At 34.7% G+C, this 18,902-nt stretch overlaps 1 protein-coding gene across 1 annotated transcript in view; it reads left to right on the forward strand.

Moving 5' to 3' along the window:
* The window catches only part of LOC120515507 (MDM2 binding protein), a 135,108-nt gene that overhangs the window by 7,172 nt on the left and 109,034 nt on the right, over positions 1-18,902 (forward strand). Inside the window, exons 3-6 of the mRNA XM_039736568.1 lie at positions 1,573-1,646; positions 3,123-3,271; positions 4,982-5,040; positions 9,046-9,190. Coding sequence (XP_039592502.1) covers positions 1,573-1,646; positions 3,123-3,271; positions 4,982-5,040; positions 9,046-9,190 — 427 coding nt within the window. The remainder of the gene's footprint in view (positions 1-1,572; positions 1,647-3,122; positions 3,272-4,981; positions 5,041-9,045; positions 9,191-18,902) is intronic.

Genomic DNA, 18,902 nt, shown 5'->3' on the forward strand with positions numbered 1-18,902 from the left:
ACCGAGTAACCAGACAGATGCCTCTTCCTGGTTAAAGACGCATTGAAGTTTGCTTGTAGTTTTCAAAAAGGTACCTAATGGACTACCAGACTGTGAGAAACAAGATTCTTTGATCTGGTGAGGCCAAGTAAAGTGTCATGTCTGGAGAAAACCAGGCCTTGCTCATCACCTGTGCAATACTATTACAACGGTGAAGCACGGTGTTACCAGCATCATGCTTTGGGGTTGTTTTATTGAAGCAGGGACAGGAAGATGAGACAGGATGGAGAGAAAGCTAAATGGAGAAAAGCACAGAGATAAACTTAATGAAAACCTGAGGTTCAATTTCCAACAGGATAGTAACTGTAAGCATGAATTAATGACAACACAGGAGTGGCTTATAGGCAACTCTGGGAATGTCAATGATTTGCCCAGCCAGAGCCTGTGTTTGAAACCAATAAAAAAACTTTGGTGAGACTTGAAAAGAGCTGTCTACAAGACTGTCTGTCCATCTAACCTGTCGCAGCTTGAGAGAATCTTCAGAGATGAATGGCAGAAAACTCCCAAAATCAGGTGTACAAAGTTCTCATGCCATACCCAAGAAGACTTCAAACTGTGATCGTTGCCAAAGGAGCTTCAGCAAAGTCAATATGATATTTCTGTTTTTAAATTTTAATAACTCTTTAAAGTTTCTAAAATCCTGTTTTCACTTTGTCCTTCTCAGGTATTAAGTGTTGGTTGAATTTATATGATTTTAGCACATGGCTGCAACCTGCAACATAGCCAAATTTAAAAAAAAGTAAAGGGGTCTGAATACTTTTTAAACCGACTTTATGTTGCAGAATACAAAACAAGTGTTAGACAAAAGCAGTATCTTGCTAAACAAAATGGAGAGAAACTCTATGCCGTGTTATACCTTTAAACAGCATTTAGAACTGAATTGATTTAGTACACAGCAAAGCTGTTATATTCTAAATGCAAAAGTTTTGTCTGTATTATGAAATATGAATGTGTGCACGCAAACGCTGGGTATTGATCAGAGGTTTTTTAATACAGGTTCAGGACAAATGACAGAGTAACTTAAGAACTGAAGATGGCAAACTGATAACAGTGTTTTTTTTTTTTGAGTGTTAAAATGCATTCAAAAAATTTTTCAAACACTTGGGCTTTTTTGATGAAGAAGAATCTTTGCACTTATAATGTAAGCAAAGTGCATGTAATGGAAGTACTACATGATGGCCTTAGCCAATTGATCTTTCAATATTACAGTGGGTTATTACAGTTCATAAATGTTAAGATGTGATGATGGATACATCAATAGTTATGCTTGATCTAGTATTACACATTTTTTTTATCGATAATTTAAAACACTGGACATTTTATTACTATGATGAGCTTTAACCTTAAAGTTTAAAAGTCCATAAACACACACACACACACACACACACACATATATTGTCATTTTTATGTTTGCATATTGGGTTTTTATTAGCTTTTTGTTTTTGAGCTGTATATTTGAAAGTGTGCTTGTTAAACCTGATCACAGTAAAGTAATAATTAAAAGCTAATTTGTATATTTTTTTTTCTTTTTAGCTTGTTCTTTAACTGGTATTCCTGTTTTGCAAAAGTCATTTTTTGCCATTCAAGTAATCAATGGTTTTTCACAGGTAAAGAAACTTTTAATTGCCTAAATATGAAATTAGACGATGTAGACTTTGGATATCCACGGTGTGTTTGTATATGTATACACACATTTACTACTCATATACAAACAGTAACCAAGAAAAGGCATGTTGGAAGTTTTCACATTTAAAGATTTTGGAGTCAATTGTATTTTAGTGAAAAAAGGAAATTGTAATTTTTAAGAAAATATTTTAAAAGTAAAAAAGCCTTGGTTGCAAAAGTGTTTACAACCTTTAACATTTTCTCATTGAACCACTTTTAGCTCTCATTGCAATAGCAGATAACCTTGAATAAGTCACTATAAACCCTGTACAGTTGGATTTTGCTGTTTTTCTTTAGTGTTTATGGAACAGCTAAAGCTAGAGAATATGTGAACTGGTTACAATATGAAAGAAATGTCCAGTTACTTCTGTATCTTCTATTAGGCTGCATTTCAAATATTCTTAGATTTACTGGAAGCTTTCTTTTTGCCTGATGGTCAGTTTTCAATGTCTTCACAGTGTCCTAAGGTGATATATTTCCTCTAGTTCTCAATGATAGCCTTCATATTGTTACAAGTAATGATTTCATAATTGTTTTGTGTTACTTCCCTGATTTCCCCTGTTGGAAAGAAAATCTGGTAGTTCTTTTTAGGCTCTTAGTGGGCCATAGTTATTTCTACATTATGTAAGTAAGAAACCTTAGGGAAGATCTGGCAGGAGTATATGGTTTTATTTAGGGCCAATTGGAATTGTTTCTGTTAATCTCAGGTTAAAGCAAATTACCATTGTAATCAATTTGGAATGTGTCTTGTTAAATATAAACACAGTTGCATAATATCAATTAGATTTTTAATTTAAGATCATATAATCATTATTAGGTGAAAACAGGCTGACATTATTTATGTTGATGGAAAGATTGAATTCAACAAAAAATTAAATTTCAGGTAGCCTGGATGTAGACTTATGATATTCACTGTATATACATTATATGTTACATTTTTATCTAATGTGTATTTAGGAGTGATTATGCTCATTTTACTTTGGCATCAATTGTCTAATCCTGCCAGTGTGACTTGTGGACATTTGTCAATGCTGACAATTATCTTTCCCCCACCAATGTTTTTTTAAAGTGTGGAGCTGTGGGGCTTCTTTGAACTATTTTTCCAGTCTAAATATGTAATTAGAAGTTGTAAAAAATGTGTTTTACATTATTCTGTGGTGTGTTGAATTTGAAGTCTTACTGCATTTTTATTGAACTTGTGCTGATCATACATTAACAAGCTGAAAAGGTCAATGCCCAGTATTATAATTACTTTTCTTTAGCAATTTTAACATGAGTAGCCAGTTTAAACTACTAGTACATTTAAAATATGTGTTAATATTTGTTTTACTACAATTATTCTGTCCTGACTGATTGTAACACAATTTACATCTTTCTTTTTCCCCCCAACAAATACTTTAAATGATTCTCTTTCTTAGTTCTGCATTCCTGAATGGGAAGAAATCATTTGTCCCAAGTCTAAAAGTAATACTGAAGAAAAATGTAGTTCACCAATTCAGATTTGTGAAAATGCTGTCCAAAGTCTGAAAGAAGCAGGTGATGACACAGGATCTCTATTGCCAGCAGAGTATGTGACTATTTTTATTAGAGATTTAATAATATCAGATAAACCATCTAACCAAACGCATTTTAATAACATGCCTTATCCTGTAAACATTAAAAAAAACCTTGACCACTTAAAATATCTTTATTTTCACATATAGTAGTGTTTTTAACCAGTAAGTAAAAGAGGGAGAGGTGCATTTGCTATTAAAGAATACGACAACTTGAGATGATATTTCCCAATTTACAGTTTTAGAAAATGAATTCTAGTTATACATTATTATTGATGATAAAATCATTTCAGCAGTTTGGCTAAAGGGATAAGAAAGTGATGAGAGATACTGTCAATAAGTATGAAGACTGGACATCTTTTGGTGCTGCCATGGTTGCATGTTACATTTAATGGTACAAAATATATAACTTTAGTGCCAAGCTCTTGGTCACTTGCACTTTACAAGAAATTGTTTCGTGAGTTGAAAGAAAGATGTGTGTGACATAAAACGTAAGGAATGGTAAAGCACCTTTAGCATTTTAGTGTGCTGATTTAAAGAAGTAATCAAAAGTAATGTGTTGTGAATGGAGACTCAAACATACCAAAATGGGTACAAGGCTTCCTGAAAGGACCATAAAAGAAGGGCAACAATATAACCACCTGAATGAGGAGACTTGCCTCAGATTCAGCTGCTTTTCAATTCTAACTGCAGGCTTCCAGCATTGCAGGCCCCAAACAAGGAGAGCTGGCTAGAATAACCAGAAAAGTCCCAAAATATATCCAAAATCCCCATAAAAGGGAGAATGACTGTCTCACCCGCTTGTACCCAGAAGGGAATAAACAAGGAGTCCTTATAAATTAGGATTAATCAGAAAAAATAGAAAATTACAAGAAAGTGCTCAAATAGACAAAAGGATTGCCTTAAAGGTAATCCAAAGCAAATAAGTTCCAATACATGATCTTTAAACCGAGCCAAGTTCTCCGCAAAACCAGAAGAATTAGTAAGAAAATAGCAATACTCACTAAAACTCCAAATACAAACAAAAAGATCTTCTACTTCTGAGCTCTAAGTAGTCAGAAAGAGGGCTTAATAGTGGTGGAGTCAGGATAGCCTTTCCACCTGGGACTCAACCCACAAAGAACAAGGAACATAGGCAAGTGTAAAGAGACAGTTCAAAATTAAAAGAAAATAGACAAAAAATATAAAGAAAATGAACAGAAATTACAAAAATATGACAAACAATTAAAAACTCAGAACAAAGCATAAAACATGCATAAATACAGACTATTATATAATATATTGTTGGCCTGTTGCTCAAAGCGAACATCTTCCACTTAGCAAGTGTGAGGCACATTTTTCTTTCAGCCTGTCTAAAGTCTTGAAAGTAAATGTTGGGTACGGATGTTAGCACTGAAGCTGCACTTTTGCAGAATCTAATGTCAAAACCCAGGCCCAGACACTGTCTTTCTGGAGTCTGTACATTCTTTCATCCATGGATATTAAGTAGGTTCAAGAGTAAACACAAATGATGAAAATAAAGTTTTAATCAAAGATTTTTCTGCAAAATTGCTATTAACCAAATATTGTTTAAAAAGTAAAATGTTATTATTACAAAAGGTATGCACACTACAATAAAGAAATTCTCAAAAGCTGATTTTGTAAGGCAGCAGTTTTCTTGTTTATTTGTGTTATTGTATGCCTTTTAGTTAAGTGACTTTTTTTTTTTTCTTTCCTCCCCTCAGTATTTTTGAAGATGCAGCTGAGAGTTTACATCAATTATCAGATAAACTTCCTCCTCCTGGTAGAGTTTCAGTTTTATTATTATTATTATTGTTATTAGTTACAGTTATGTAGTATTTCAGCATGTTTTCTAAGTATATACTGACTTTTATTTCTTAATACAAAGAATAAAACATCAGAAGTAATGAGTGTTCTTTTTTGCTAATTTGCTGTTATGATCAATGCTGCACATCCTCTCTATGACACACTATCTATGAGTAATTTTAGCCAATGAATTGTTCAGCAGAAATGTGTCCGGAAGCACTACTGGGGCTCCTTCATACTTACAGCAAATTGCTTGTACCTGCTCTCTTATTAGCCAAGTCAGAAGGTTTTGTTCTTCTTTTTGGTAATTTTTTTGTCTTTCATGTTTTATTGTTTTTCAACATTGAATCACAGTTGTTTTAATTAGACTTCTTGACACTAATCATCAGATCAATGAAAAAAAATCTAAATGTATTATGAATATTAAACATAAAATAATGTATTTCCCAAGTATTCAACCTCTTTGTTACAGTATTTAGTATAGGCACCATTGGCAGTAATTACAGACTTGATCTTTCAGGATGGGTGTCTCTTAACTTTATACATCTCAACACTGTAATTTTCCCCATTCTTCTTGGAAAAACTGCTTCAAACTCTACCTGGTAGAATGGTAAACATGATTACACAGCTGAGTTCAAGTCAAGCCACAAATTCTTACTCTGACTTGGCCGCCCTAGGACATTAACATTGTTTTTAAGCTATTCTTATGTACATTTGGCCTTATCTTTTGGGTCGTTGACTTGCTGGAAAATAAATATTCCAGGTTAAAGCTGTCTTGCAGACTGCATCAAGTTTTCCTTCAGGATTGCCTTGTACTTAATTGCTTTTAATTTTACCCTTGACCTTTACAATCCCATTGGGCCCTTGAGCAGGCCCTTAACCTGCAATTGCTCTTTCCTGGGTATGACGTTAATCTGCATCCAGCCCTGCAAGCAGGTCCTCCAATTTGCAGAGAAAACTAGGGATTTGGTGGCAGGATTGGCACTGAAGTCACTGTAAAAAAGAAAAACCTCACATTGTTCCACTCCATTTGAACTAGTGTGGTTGTAAGGTGTCACCTGTTGTACGTTTGCACTAAGGTACTAATTTGGGATCCTGAGGTGGTTCATCATGTGGTGGGTGCAGCAACGCATTGTATTAGTGCATGCTCCCAGCCTTTTATTCCTCCTCCTTTACAATCCTTCCAGAGACGGCTGCAGAGAATTATCCCAACGGCATGATGGTGCAAGGTGGTGAATCTTTGATGATGTACTGTGTTTGGCCACACAATATGTTTATTATAATGACTAAAGGCTTTTTTTTTTTTTTTAAATCATCAGACCATAAACCCTGTATTTTTCGTGATTTCAGGCTCTCCCACATGCAAACTCCAGATAAGATGTTATCTGCAATTTTTTTTTCCTGCCACTTTTAGAACTGTCATAGGTCTCTTGGAGTCCTGCCTCATTAGTGCTCTCCTCACACTATGATGAGAGAGAATGCCTTTTTATTGTCGCTATACACATGTACAATGAAATTAAAAGACTTGCTCTAGGCAGTTTTAAAGCAATGCTGTGTTCTTTACATTTTCTTAATTATGGTCTTAACTGTACTCTCAGAGATATTCAGTAACTTCGAAATTTCCTTGTACTTGACTGTAGAGTACAGTTGCCGAATTAACCTGTTTCAATATCTGTATTCATATTAAATTTACCCAATTTTTATATACCGTATGAAATAAGATTATTTTTGGAATTGTAATTATAAGTTTGTCTATATTTTATTTGGTTTTAACATGTAACAATATAAAAATGCAATAATTCAGTTCAGTTATTCTCTTTTTTGATCTTTAAAACCCATTTTCAGTTTACCTTCTCTGTAGTGGGATGTGAGGGAAAATCCATCAGGCAAAACCTCAGTTAAGAAATCATCTAATCTATAAATTGGGTTTAAGTGAAAAAACTGATATTAGACGTAATTGAAATAAATGTGATTAATTATTACCCATGATATCGTCATGAGAAAGTTTTAATAGACTTTTTTAAAAGTTCGTTGTTATCTTTATTTTTAAATGTAGTGGAATAATACATTTTTGCATCCTGATAATAAAAAGCACCTATACTTGGTAAATATGGTATATTAGAACAATCTAGACAAGAACAGACCATTCAGCCCAACAAAGCTCACCAGTCCTATCCAGTCTAGTTTTGAAAGTCTGTAAAGTCTTACCGTCTAACACACGACTTGGTGGTTTATTTCATGTTTCTGTGGTTCTCTGTGTAAAGAAAAACTTCCTAATGTTTGTGTGAAATTTACCCTTAACAAGTCTCCAACTGTGTCCCTGTGTTCTTGATGAACTTATTTTAAAGTACAATAATTGTCTCAATCCAATGTACTTCATAAATCATAATTTTAAACACTTTAATAATGTCTACTCATCTACTTTTGCTTAAACTGTAAAGGCTCAGCTATAGGGTGGTCCATATCTAATTATGCAATTTTCATTATGCTGTAACTTATTACGTTTATTACATACAAAATCACCCGAGAAATCCTGGACCATCGAGAAGTGTGAAAACTGACGACATGAATCATGTCCGTGCCAAACTGGAATCGTCCCCGCATAAATTAAAGTCATCCACACGATCTGGATCTGCATAATTAGATCTGGACCACCCTGTATTTTAATCTTTTCTCATAATTTATCCCCTGGAGCCCTGGAATCAGCCTGATTGTACTGCTATATCCTTTATGTAGCCTTGAGACCATACCTTTACACAGTACTCCAGGTGAGCTCTAACCAGTGAGTTATAAAGCTTCAGCATAATCTCCTTGTACTTGTACTCTACTTGTCGTGCTTTATATTATCTAATTTGGTTAGGCTTCTTAATGTCTTCTGAGCACTGTCTGGCAGTTTTGAATCCACTATGACTCCTAAATGTGCTCCTTAATGACTCCCTAATGTGTACTTTCGATTTTTCAGACCTTCCATTCAAACCTAACATTTTTACATCCTACATGTAATGCTTTGCATTTACTTACATTAAATTTCATCTGCCATAAATCTACCCAAGCCTGTATCTGTAAACTTAATCAGCTTGTTACTTATGTTCCTATCCAAATCGTTTATATACTTTAAAAATGGCAGCAGCCTTAGCACTGTCTCCTGTGGAACACCACTCTTAACTCTTCTGGTAGGGTTCCTCACACTATAAGCTTCTGCTTCCTGTGTCTGAGCCCATTTTGCATCCTACAAACAACACCCTGAACTCCAACTTCTTTAAATTTAATGCCCAATCTGTCATGTGACATCTTATCAAATGCTTTCAGAATGTCAAGATTTATAATATCGTAGGCTCCACTTTGATCATATTCTTTTGTTGTTTCCTCATAGAATTTCAGCAAGTTGGTAAAAATGTGACCTCCCTCTTCTGAACCCATGCTGACTGTTCAGTAAAAATCATGTTCTAGCCATGTGTTGCTCAATCTTTTCTTTAATACAGTATTTCCTTTCTGGCCTATCTTTAGTTGCTTGGATCTGCCTAATCACCCTTTTTATATAACAGAATGTTATTTCTCATTTTCCAATCCTTCAGAATTTCTCTCCTTAAAACTTGTCCCCTATAAACATGACCATAGTGATTATTATGATTACTTTGGAACTTTAGTACAGTTATTCTGCAGTCCTTCATTATCTGACGTTTCTTTATCCGATTTTTCAGTCTAACAGCTCATGGCCTTTAACACCACACATTTGACATCTGTAACTGCCATGCTATCGCCACTTAGTTAATGATTCCTACAAATATGGTGGAAATGAGACCTCCCACTGACATAAAGAATTCAGGCTCCATAAAAGCAGTGTCAGATTAAGATGAAGTTGCTGTATGGTCTTTTGATAGGACATGGAAAGCTACTACTCCATTGTTCTAGCATATTGTTGATCAAGAGTTCAATTAATTTTTATGGTAATAATGTAAAGGTTTTTTTTTTTTTCTTTCAGGAAAGGCACTGGTAGATGTAATCTTGATGTCTCTTGATGATAATACCTCCCTGCTTAAAGAATACCTACCAGTTATTGGTTCTTTGAAACATATGAAAGAGTGGCACTTTGCTAAAATAACGTTTGCAACTAATGATGCAGTAAGGTATTTTTTGTTTTCTCTTTACAGTTTTAAATTACTAGTGAATAAACTTTTTATGTGGGTCCATAAATCTGTCTGTCCTTTATCAATATTTTTTTTATTACCACCCTGTGTGACAAAGTCTGACTAGCATTAATCACTATATAAGATTAGCATATATTAACCCTATATTTATTAATTATATTTAAATGTAAGGCTTGGCTATAAATATGTTTTATTGTCTCAAAGAAATAAATTTTGCTCATTTTGTGAAACAGTTGACAAACATTTTATATGGAACTAAGGCCTCACAGTTATTGGAAGGCATCCTAACAATAAAAGCTATTTTAGAAAGAAAAACAGGAATACCTATTAGTTGTGGACCCTATCTTTGACTTAAAGCTCTCACAGGGCATGTTAAAGCAGTGCCATTTAATCACACACTTGACATTTCTTGTTTTCTCTTAAGTGTATGGAAAAGGCTTTTTATAGTAAGTGAAATCTTTTCAGGAACCTAGTTCTTTTCCAAGTAGAGTAATACTGTTCTAAATGTGCATTTATCACTATATAATTTTGGGCATTTTTCAGTACAAGGAAGCATTAATGAAATTGAAAAAATAATCTATGATCTTATATCTAAACATTATATGCTGAAGTGTAGTGCCCAGATTACTTTGTTCTCTTTCAGTTGCTTAAAACCACCTGCAGACATTTTTTGCCGGGCTAGAATTTTTAACAGTACATTTTTGCATTCTGACAAACTAATTGAATAACAATTACTAGCAATGGCAAATCTGTTCTAGTCTGTTTTTGTAAAATATATCAGTCAAATATTATCGATGAACAAAAGTTTTATTTTGATACACAGCTTTCAATCAACAAAGCAGTCAATCAGTAAAATATAGATCCATTTCTTGGATTGAATCAGTGTCTTCAAAGTTTAAGACAAATGTACAAGTGCATGTTAAACTATTTTAACCTTTAATGTCTCACGTTAATTCCTATTTTTGATATCTAATTATTTAGTACTGGTATCTGGTACCTATTCAAAATCTTAAATGAATATATCTGTAGTAACAGTTTTATTAAAAAAAAATCTCTAAAAAACTATATGTAACATTTTACTCATGGAAGTTGAGATATTTTTCCTTTTGGGTGTCTATGGGGCTTTTAAATAGCGATAATTAAATAACATTTTGACTGTGATTAGAATTGCAAATGTCATTAATGTGTCTTAAATTGCAATTCATCCATCTTTAATTATCTGTTTAAAATTCTGTTTTACTTACTTAAAAATTATTTAAAGACACTTTTAATAGTAATTGCAGATGCTTTGTAGGTTTATAGGATCATTATTGTCATGTGTACTAAGATTAGTGATATTCTTACTTACATGTGCTAATTAGCGTGGAGCAAGCTGCTAATTGTGACAACTACAAAGAGATCAATAAGAATAGTTTCTCATTGTGTGCAGTGTATCTCTAATTAAATTCTAGCATTATGTTACTGAGTCATTATGAGTAGTTAAAGGAAAGCATGGCTTTTTAGAAGGATTGACATGTGTAAACATACTTTGTTCAAAGATAAAGCAGAAATAGAGCAACTAAAGAAAATAATTGCAGTTAAAAAAAAAAACAAAAAAAAAACTGGGCAGCCAGTAGTCCTAAAGTGAAAGGATAAAAAATAAACAGAATGGCATATTTAAGCATCGTTCATCTCTTTGTTACTCTATTACTTGTAACTTTCCATGCCATGCTTCAGATTAAACATTTCCCAGAAACTCTCAAAACTAAATTATGCTATTGCTGCCACAGTATAGGCTGCATGATTGCAACTAGTTATGAAGCAGTTGTCCTTAGAAGAGGAAAATTAAGGACTTTAAAGGTGAACCTGCAGCACAATGGATAAAAAGTGAGACCCACTAGCTATAACATCTGAGATGTTAGAGGCTGGCAATGAAGAAGCTGAACTGTCAGGTACAGTAACACAGCCAAATAACATAGCTAACCTGAATGAATAAACCAAACCTCATGTGCACTCTTTTCGCCCCACCCACACAAGTGATCAACACCTTTACAGATAATGCTATAAAATCGCAGTGTTAATAACAACCCTGTTTTTTTTATTGCTTAAAAAATACTTGCACTGAAAAATTTTACTACACTATTAAACTATTAATACTGGGTTTTTCAATCCATTTGTGACTAGTGTTGGAACTAGGTGTGGGCAAGTCCGTCGTTATGTCATTATCAATTAAGCAGATGAAAGGCCTGGAGTTGATTTGAGGTGTGGTGCAACAGACAACATGCGGTCAAAAGAGCTCTCCATGCAGATGAAAGAAGCTATCCTTAAGCTGCAAAAACAGGAACAACCCATCTGAGAAATTGCTACAATATTACGAGTGGCAAAATCTACAGTTTGGTACATCCTGAGAAAGAAAGCAAGCACTGGTAAACTCAGCAACACAAAAAGACCTGAACGTCCACGGAAGACAACAGTGATGGATGATCGCAGAATCATTTCCATGGTGAAGAGAAACCCCTTCACAACAGCCAACCAAGTGAACAACACTCTCCAAGGGGTAGGCGTATCGATATCCAAGTCTACCATAAAGCGAAGACTGCATGAAAGTAAATACAGAGGGTGCACTGCAAGGTGCAAGCCACTCATAAGCCTCAAGAATAGAAAGGCTAGCTTGGACTTTGCTAAAGAACATCTAAAAAAAGCCAGCACAGTTCTGGAAAAACATTCTTTGGACAGATGAAACCAAGATCAACCTCTATCAGAATGATGGCAAGAAAAAAGTATGGAGAAGGCGTGTAACAGCTCATTATCCAAAGCATACCACATCATCAGTAAAACATGGTGGAGGCAGTGTGATGGCTTGGGCGTGCATGGCTGCCAGTGGCACTGGGACACTAGTGTTTATTGATGATGTGACACAGGACTGAAGCAGCTGAATGAATTCGGAGGTGTTCAGAGACATACTGTCTGCTCAAATCCAGTTAAATGCAGTAAAATTGATTGCGCGGCATTTCATGATACAGATGGACAATGACCCAAAACATACAGTCAAAGCAACCCAGGAGTTTATTAAAGCAAAGAAGTGGAAAATTCTTGAATGGCCAAGTCAGTCACCTGATCTTAATCCAATTGAGCATGCATTTCACTTGTTGAAGACTAAACTTCGGACAGAAAGGCCCACAAACAAACAGCAACTGAAAGCCGCTGCAGTAAAGGCTGGGCAGAGCATTAAAAAGGAAGAAACCCAGCATCTGGTGATGTCCATGAGTTCAAGAGTTCAGGCTGTCATTGCCAGCAAACGGTTTTCAACCAAGTATTAGAAATGAACATTTTATTTCGTTATTTAATTTGTCCAATTACTTTTGAGCCCCTGAAATGAAGGGATTGTGTGTAAAAAAAAAAACAGAACCAAAATTAGAAAAAAGCTGTCTCTGTCCAAATATTTATGGACCAGTTTCTTATACAATTGGAACAGAGAGGCACTCAAACTAAGAGAATTTGGTGAGAGCACTCGCATAGAAACTGACCTTGGCAAAAAAAATTTGTTTGCCTTTATTCTCTATATTGACTTAAGTATAACCCATTTCTTTTTATGCCATTTTAAAGTTGCACAAAGGCTAATGATACATATCCTCAACTGCTTATGTTAATCTAAAATGAATGCATTTCAAGAAATAATATGGTTTATTCAGTATTAATTTTTAAGCATTCGTCTCGTGTTGGTATTATCTTTTTCATGGCAGAATTGAATAGAATGCTATACAGTATTTCCATAATTATTGGGTAACTTGAATTTTGTCAGTCAACCATACCTATCTATTTATAGCATCCATTATCAAATTGGATTACCTGGAGAGCTTAAATGTACATACACATGGAGAAATTGTGTGAACAGAGAGTAGTGAGACTTATGTTTCACATAATGAAGATCTTTTAGTGGCAGGTCTTGGACTATGAATTTTATTGTGTTAGACCACCTGGACCCACTGTAATTTCCCTATCAAACAAAGATTGAAGTGGAGGATGCAAATATCGTTCTGCTCCACAAGGCTTATTTTCAGCTGGACAAAGCTGGGGCACTGTGAGGATTTTTTTAATTATGTCTCCAGTGCCTTCAGTGCTATCCATGCATCCCTGTTAAGGGGTAAACTCAAAGACATGCAGATGGATAACCCTCTGGTGTCTTGCATAATGGACTATTTGTTGGACAGACTGAAGTTTGTGAGAGTCAAGAACTGTGTTTCTGATATGGATTTGCAGAATACTAGAGCACCTCAAGGAACAGTCCTGTCTTCGTTTTTCTTTATTTTGTACACCTCAGACTATACATTATAACACCAGTTCATATCACTTGCAGATTTTCTCAGATAATCTGCACTTATGGGGTGTGTCAATAAAGGGATGAGACAGTATAGGAATCAGATGGAGAGCTTTGTTTCTTGGTGCTGAACAAACTGTCTGCAACTAAACAGCACAGCCAAGGAACTTTCACTACACAAAATAACATCTATGTGCAGTCCTTATTTTTGAAGTAGATGTAGAGGTTGTCCACTTGTATAAATATTTTTGGGGGGATCCACATCAATGACATGTTGGACTGGTCTGGTAATACAGAAAAACAATATTGAGGTCAACATTTTGCATCACCAGTGGCACTGGACCACTACTTGTGATGCTTGAATGAAGGCGGGTGCCCCAAGTTCATTGAATCCTCTCGGACAAGGCCTGGGGAAAAACGAGGAATGATTTAAGCACATTTATGTTAGGTAGAATGCCCAGTGGGTGCAGGATTATCTTTTGGCCTTAGAACCCCTGTAGACTTTTTTTTTTCTTTCCTCTGTCCTCCCGGTAATCTTACCTATTAGACACTATTCTAGTTACATATCTCTTTTCTAAGATCATATACATTTGTTGCCTATGTTATTTGCTTTTTTTTGTAATTTTCTTGTAATTTTCTCTTACAAGATCTTTATTATCTTTATTGTTTGTATGAAAATGTGTTATATAAATAAATGTTTTTATTGCTGTTGCAATAAGAAACTGCATAGCAGGCTTATTTTCGCTTAGGATACTATGTTCCTTTAATGTGATTAGTTACATCCTTCACATCTTTTACAGCTCTGTGATGGCCAGTGCGATTTTTCTACACTGTGGTGTGCTGGGCTGGTAGCATCATTTCAAGAGCGGCCCACCAAACTAATTAAAAGGGCAGACTCAATTACAGGACACACTGTGCACCTATCCTTCTATATAAAAGCTGTCGGGATTGTCCTTCCGTCCTGTGAGTGCTACACAGGCATGGAGTTTCACACACGCCCCGTCCATTTTGCAATGCACGATGGGATTTATAGTTTCGTTTTTCCAGGTAAAAGACGATTTTCTACTCCAGACTTGGCGATATCTTCTTCTTCTTCTTTCTTACTATATAAAAGCGGTCGGGATTGTCCTTCCGTCCCGTTAGTGGAAAGCGTACCGGTATTCCACTTATCACAGACTTACTACTTGCAGCTTGCGGTACAAAGCAACATGATGTGAGCAGAGTTCTGGTGCTCCCATCGTTCCCTTTGCTTTTGTGCGCGATGCGCTGGAAAAATAGACAAAATTATGTCTCTGGAAATAATTAATGTTGATGGAGTACAAATGCCTCACTTTGTAGTAAATATCAGGGGGGTTCAAAAGGGTGACCTCAACATAGAAAAAAAGTTTAAATTTCATCACAAAAATAACAGAAACTACGAGTATTAAAGTAATACCGCTCAAATGCAATATAACCAAATTAATGAGTTGGTATAAAATATCAAATTGATCTACATATTGAATTGCCTTAAGAAGTGGCCAACTTAAAAGTCGATCGCCTTAAAAGGCGGGTCAGCCTAGTGTTGTTATAGTTCATGAAAACTAAAATCAAAACTGAAATTATGAATTAAAAACATTTTCGTAAACTGAAATAAAGTAATTAACAAAACCGAAACTAAAACACTAAACTTAAATAAATAAATTTAAACAAAACTATTAAAGTAGCTGGAAAGATTAATGGAAATCTATACTAATAAAATACAAAGCCCTCACTGACTCACTCACTCACTTACTCATTGACTGACTGACTCACTCACTCACTTATCAGTAATTCTCCAACTTCCCGTGTAGGTAGAAGTCTGAAATTTGGCAGGCTCATTCCTTACAGCTTACTTATAAAAGTTGGGCAGGTTTCATTTCGAAATTCTACGCGTAATGGTCATAACTGGAACCTATTTTCGTATACTGTATACGGCCATAGCGGGCCGTCCATATACTGTAATAGACTGCAGCTTGATGGCCGTGGGAGCCGGAGTTGTGTGTCGCATCATCACACCTCCCACGTAATTGAGTGCCTGCCCATATAAGGTAAATATTCACGGATCAAGGAGTGTGCTTAGCATATTCATAAGTAAAAATATCAGAATCACAAACTGATGTTAATTATATTTTGTCCATAAATACTTTTCCATGAATACTCTATCGGCTTCCTTTCATAGCTTTTCTGATGGTTGTGCTGCTTCCAGGCATGTATTTTTGTATTAAAGCATTTAACCAATCACATTTCGGCCATCATTTGTTGCCTGGCAGAGAGGCCTTCACAATCCGTTGTGCAGGCATTCTAACACAGAATAAATGTCAATTAACATGTTGCTTCAACCAATCAGATTTTGAGTTGGTGTCAGTAGGGCCCTCTAGCAGGTGTACGGCAACGTCACCGTATTCAGACCCATTGATTGGATAAAAGCCGATATGAGGAACTCTACAAGGCCACTGAACGCACCGCAACGCTCCGAGCGTCCTCGCGTGCACTACGGCCAACTCCATGGCAGGATTCTGGACAATATAATTTGCCGACCAGATTTCAAGACCATGAAAACCTGATGATTTTCACGCTCCTCGAGCCCCAGAAGTTTCGGGAATACAAGAAAAATTTCACGCATGCAGTCTTCTCCAGTTTAACTCAAAAGCCACAGAGCGGTTTTTGATCTGTCTCGGCTAAAAACAGAACTGACTGTAATGTATGCCATGGATGATTTTGCAGGAAAATCTCCCACTGATCTCCTTGACTTCCTTCATCAGAAAAATCTGAATGACAGCATGGGGCAGCTGTTCACATTGGTATATTTGGCGGTAACCATTCCCATGTACACTGCTTCTGTCGAGCGGACATTTTCAGCCCTAAAGCGAATTAAAACTTATGCCAGAAATACGACAGGGCAGGTTCGACTTTCAGTATTAGCTTTGATGGCGATAGAAAGGGACTTTTTGATGGAACTGAAGTGCACGGATAATCCGTATGACAGAGTAATTGAACTTTTTTGAGGAAAGAGAGGAGGATGGATTTTGTTTACAAATAATCCAAATTTTTGGTGAGTAAAATGTCACGATTTTCCTAAATAATATTGCAAGTCTTTGAGTTATTATTGATGTTTTTTATGTGTGTCGCGGCTGTGGCTGCAGTAGAAAGGAACTTGCTCACCTCTGGTTTGTCTATTCAATAAAGGCATTTTTTGTGGGTACAGGAGTTATCTTATATATATATATATATATATATATATATATATATATATATATATATATATAGAATATATAATATACTAGCAGAATACCTAAGCAGCGGAGAAGTAGTGTGTTAAAGAAGGTACTAAAAAGAAAAGGAAAAATTTTAAAAATAACGTAACATGATTGTTAATGTAATTGTTTTGTCATTGATATGAGTGTTGTTCTCATCTCTCTATCTATATATATATATATATATATATATATATATATATATATATATATATATATATATATATATAGATAGATAGATAGATATATATAGATAGATAGATAGATAGATAGATAGATAGATAGATAGATAGATAGATAGATATATATATATATATATATATATATATATATATATATATATATATATATATATATATATGTTGTTGTTCATATATCTATATATATATATATATATATATATATATATATATATATACCAGCTTGGCAGGAGAAGTAGTGTGTTAAAGAAGTTATGAAAAGAAAAGGAAACATTTTAAAAATAATATAACATGATTGTCAAAGTAATTGTTTTGTGTATTTGGCAGCGTCACAAAGTTTTTTCGTCTAGCTGCATCAGAAAATGTACCACACGCCTGACACGCCTCCTTTTACTGTTTTCTCACAGCTTGATTGCTGCTGTCATATATATATATATATATATATATATATATATATATATATACACACACACACACACATACATACATACATACATACATACATACATACATATATATACACATATATACACATACATCTTCATATCTACATATCTATATACATATCTACATATATATATATATATATATATATATATACATACCTATCTACATCATATATACACACACATACATACACACACACAAATTATATATATGTATGTATGTATTTATGTATGTGTGTGTGTATGTATATATCTATATATATATCTATATATATCTATATATATATATATATATATATATATATATATATATCTATATATATATATATATATATATATATCTATATATATATATATCTATATATATATATATATATATATATATATATATATATATATATATATATATATATATATATATATATATATATATATATATATATATATATATATATATATATATATCTATATAGCTTTTATACACACACATATATGTGTGTATAGCTTTTATATATGTGTGTGTATAGCTTTGGTCACTGAGTGCAAGGGAGAAATAATAAAATATAGTCTATAAGTTATTAAACAGTAAAACATTAACGTTTTAAGAAGTACAGGTACATTGAGCACTACTGGAGTGGTTTCAGGTAAACTACATTTTAAAGACTGTGTAACACAACAGGTAAGTAACTAACAGCAGCTAAAATATATATGGATCATCTCTCGGTAGTAGATCCCTTTTGAAAGGCGCTACACGACGGCTGTGGTATAGAAATTACATTTTCTATGTGAACGTTCAAATTTGTGCCTCTGGTAATGTGCCTTACCGGCATTTAAAGAAAATTAGTTTTGTGTCCTCTGCAGTGTTAAGCGAGAAAGGCTTTAGTTTGGGATAAAAGGAAAAAGTTGTAAAGAAAGGAAAGTTGCCTTTTCTTTTATATAGTATAGAGAGATGTGTTCGCTGACGTTATGATCGCCTTTTGACGACAGTCGCGGTGGGTCTTGTGTAGACTGGTGAGACGTCCTCGCCATTAATCGGCTGTGATGGCACTGTCAGTCCTCCACTCGTGTGCGTGTCTTCATAATCCGAGGTGAGGACCTCATAATCGTATACGTGCAAAAGAAAGTGTGAATCGCCTTAATATTATTTTGCCGTGGTGTAGAAAAGGGGTCCCGTGTTTGCACTTGTCTGGGCTATAGCGCAGGGGGAGGATGAAAAAAATTAAAAGTGCTCACTTTGACTTAAGGCAGAAGCGCAGTCAGCGTCTCAAAGGCCGGCACAGCTATGCACGCGCGCTGGCTGCTCGACTTTTGCAGGGCAGGAGACCACAGTTTTTGCAGACACGTTCATGATATCAAAAGTCTCAGCGCTCTTTGGAGGTCATTCATATATTATATGATATATATATATATATATATCAAAATACCCGCGCCTCGCAGCGGAGAAGTAGTGTGTTAAAGAAGTAATGAAAAAGAAAA

The sequence above is a fragment of the Polypterus senegalus genome, chromosome 15, assembly GCF_016835505.1.
Source record: "Polypterus senegalus isolate Bchr_013 chromosome 15, ASM1683550v1, whole genome shotgun sequence".
Lineage (NCBI taxonomy): Eukaryota > Metazoa > Chordata > Cladistia > Polypteriformes > Polypteridae > Polypterus > Polypterus senegalus.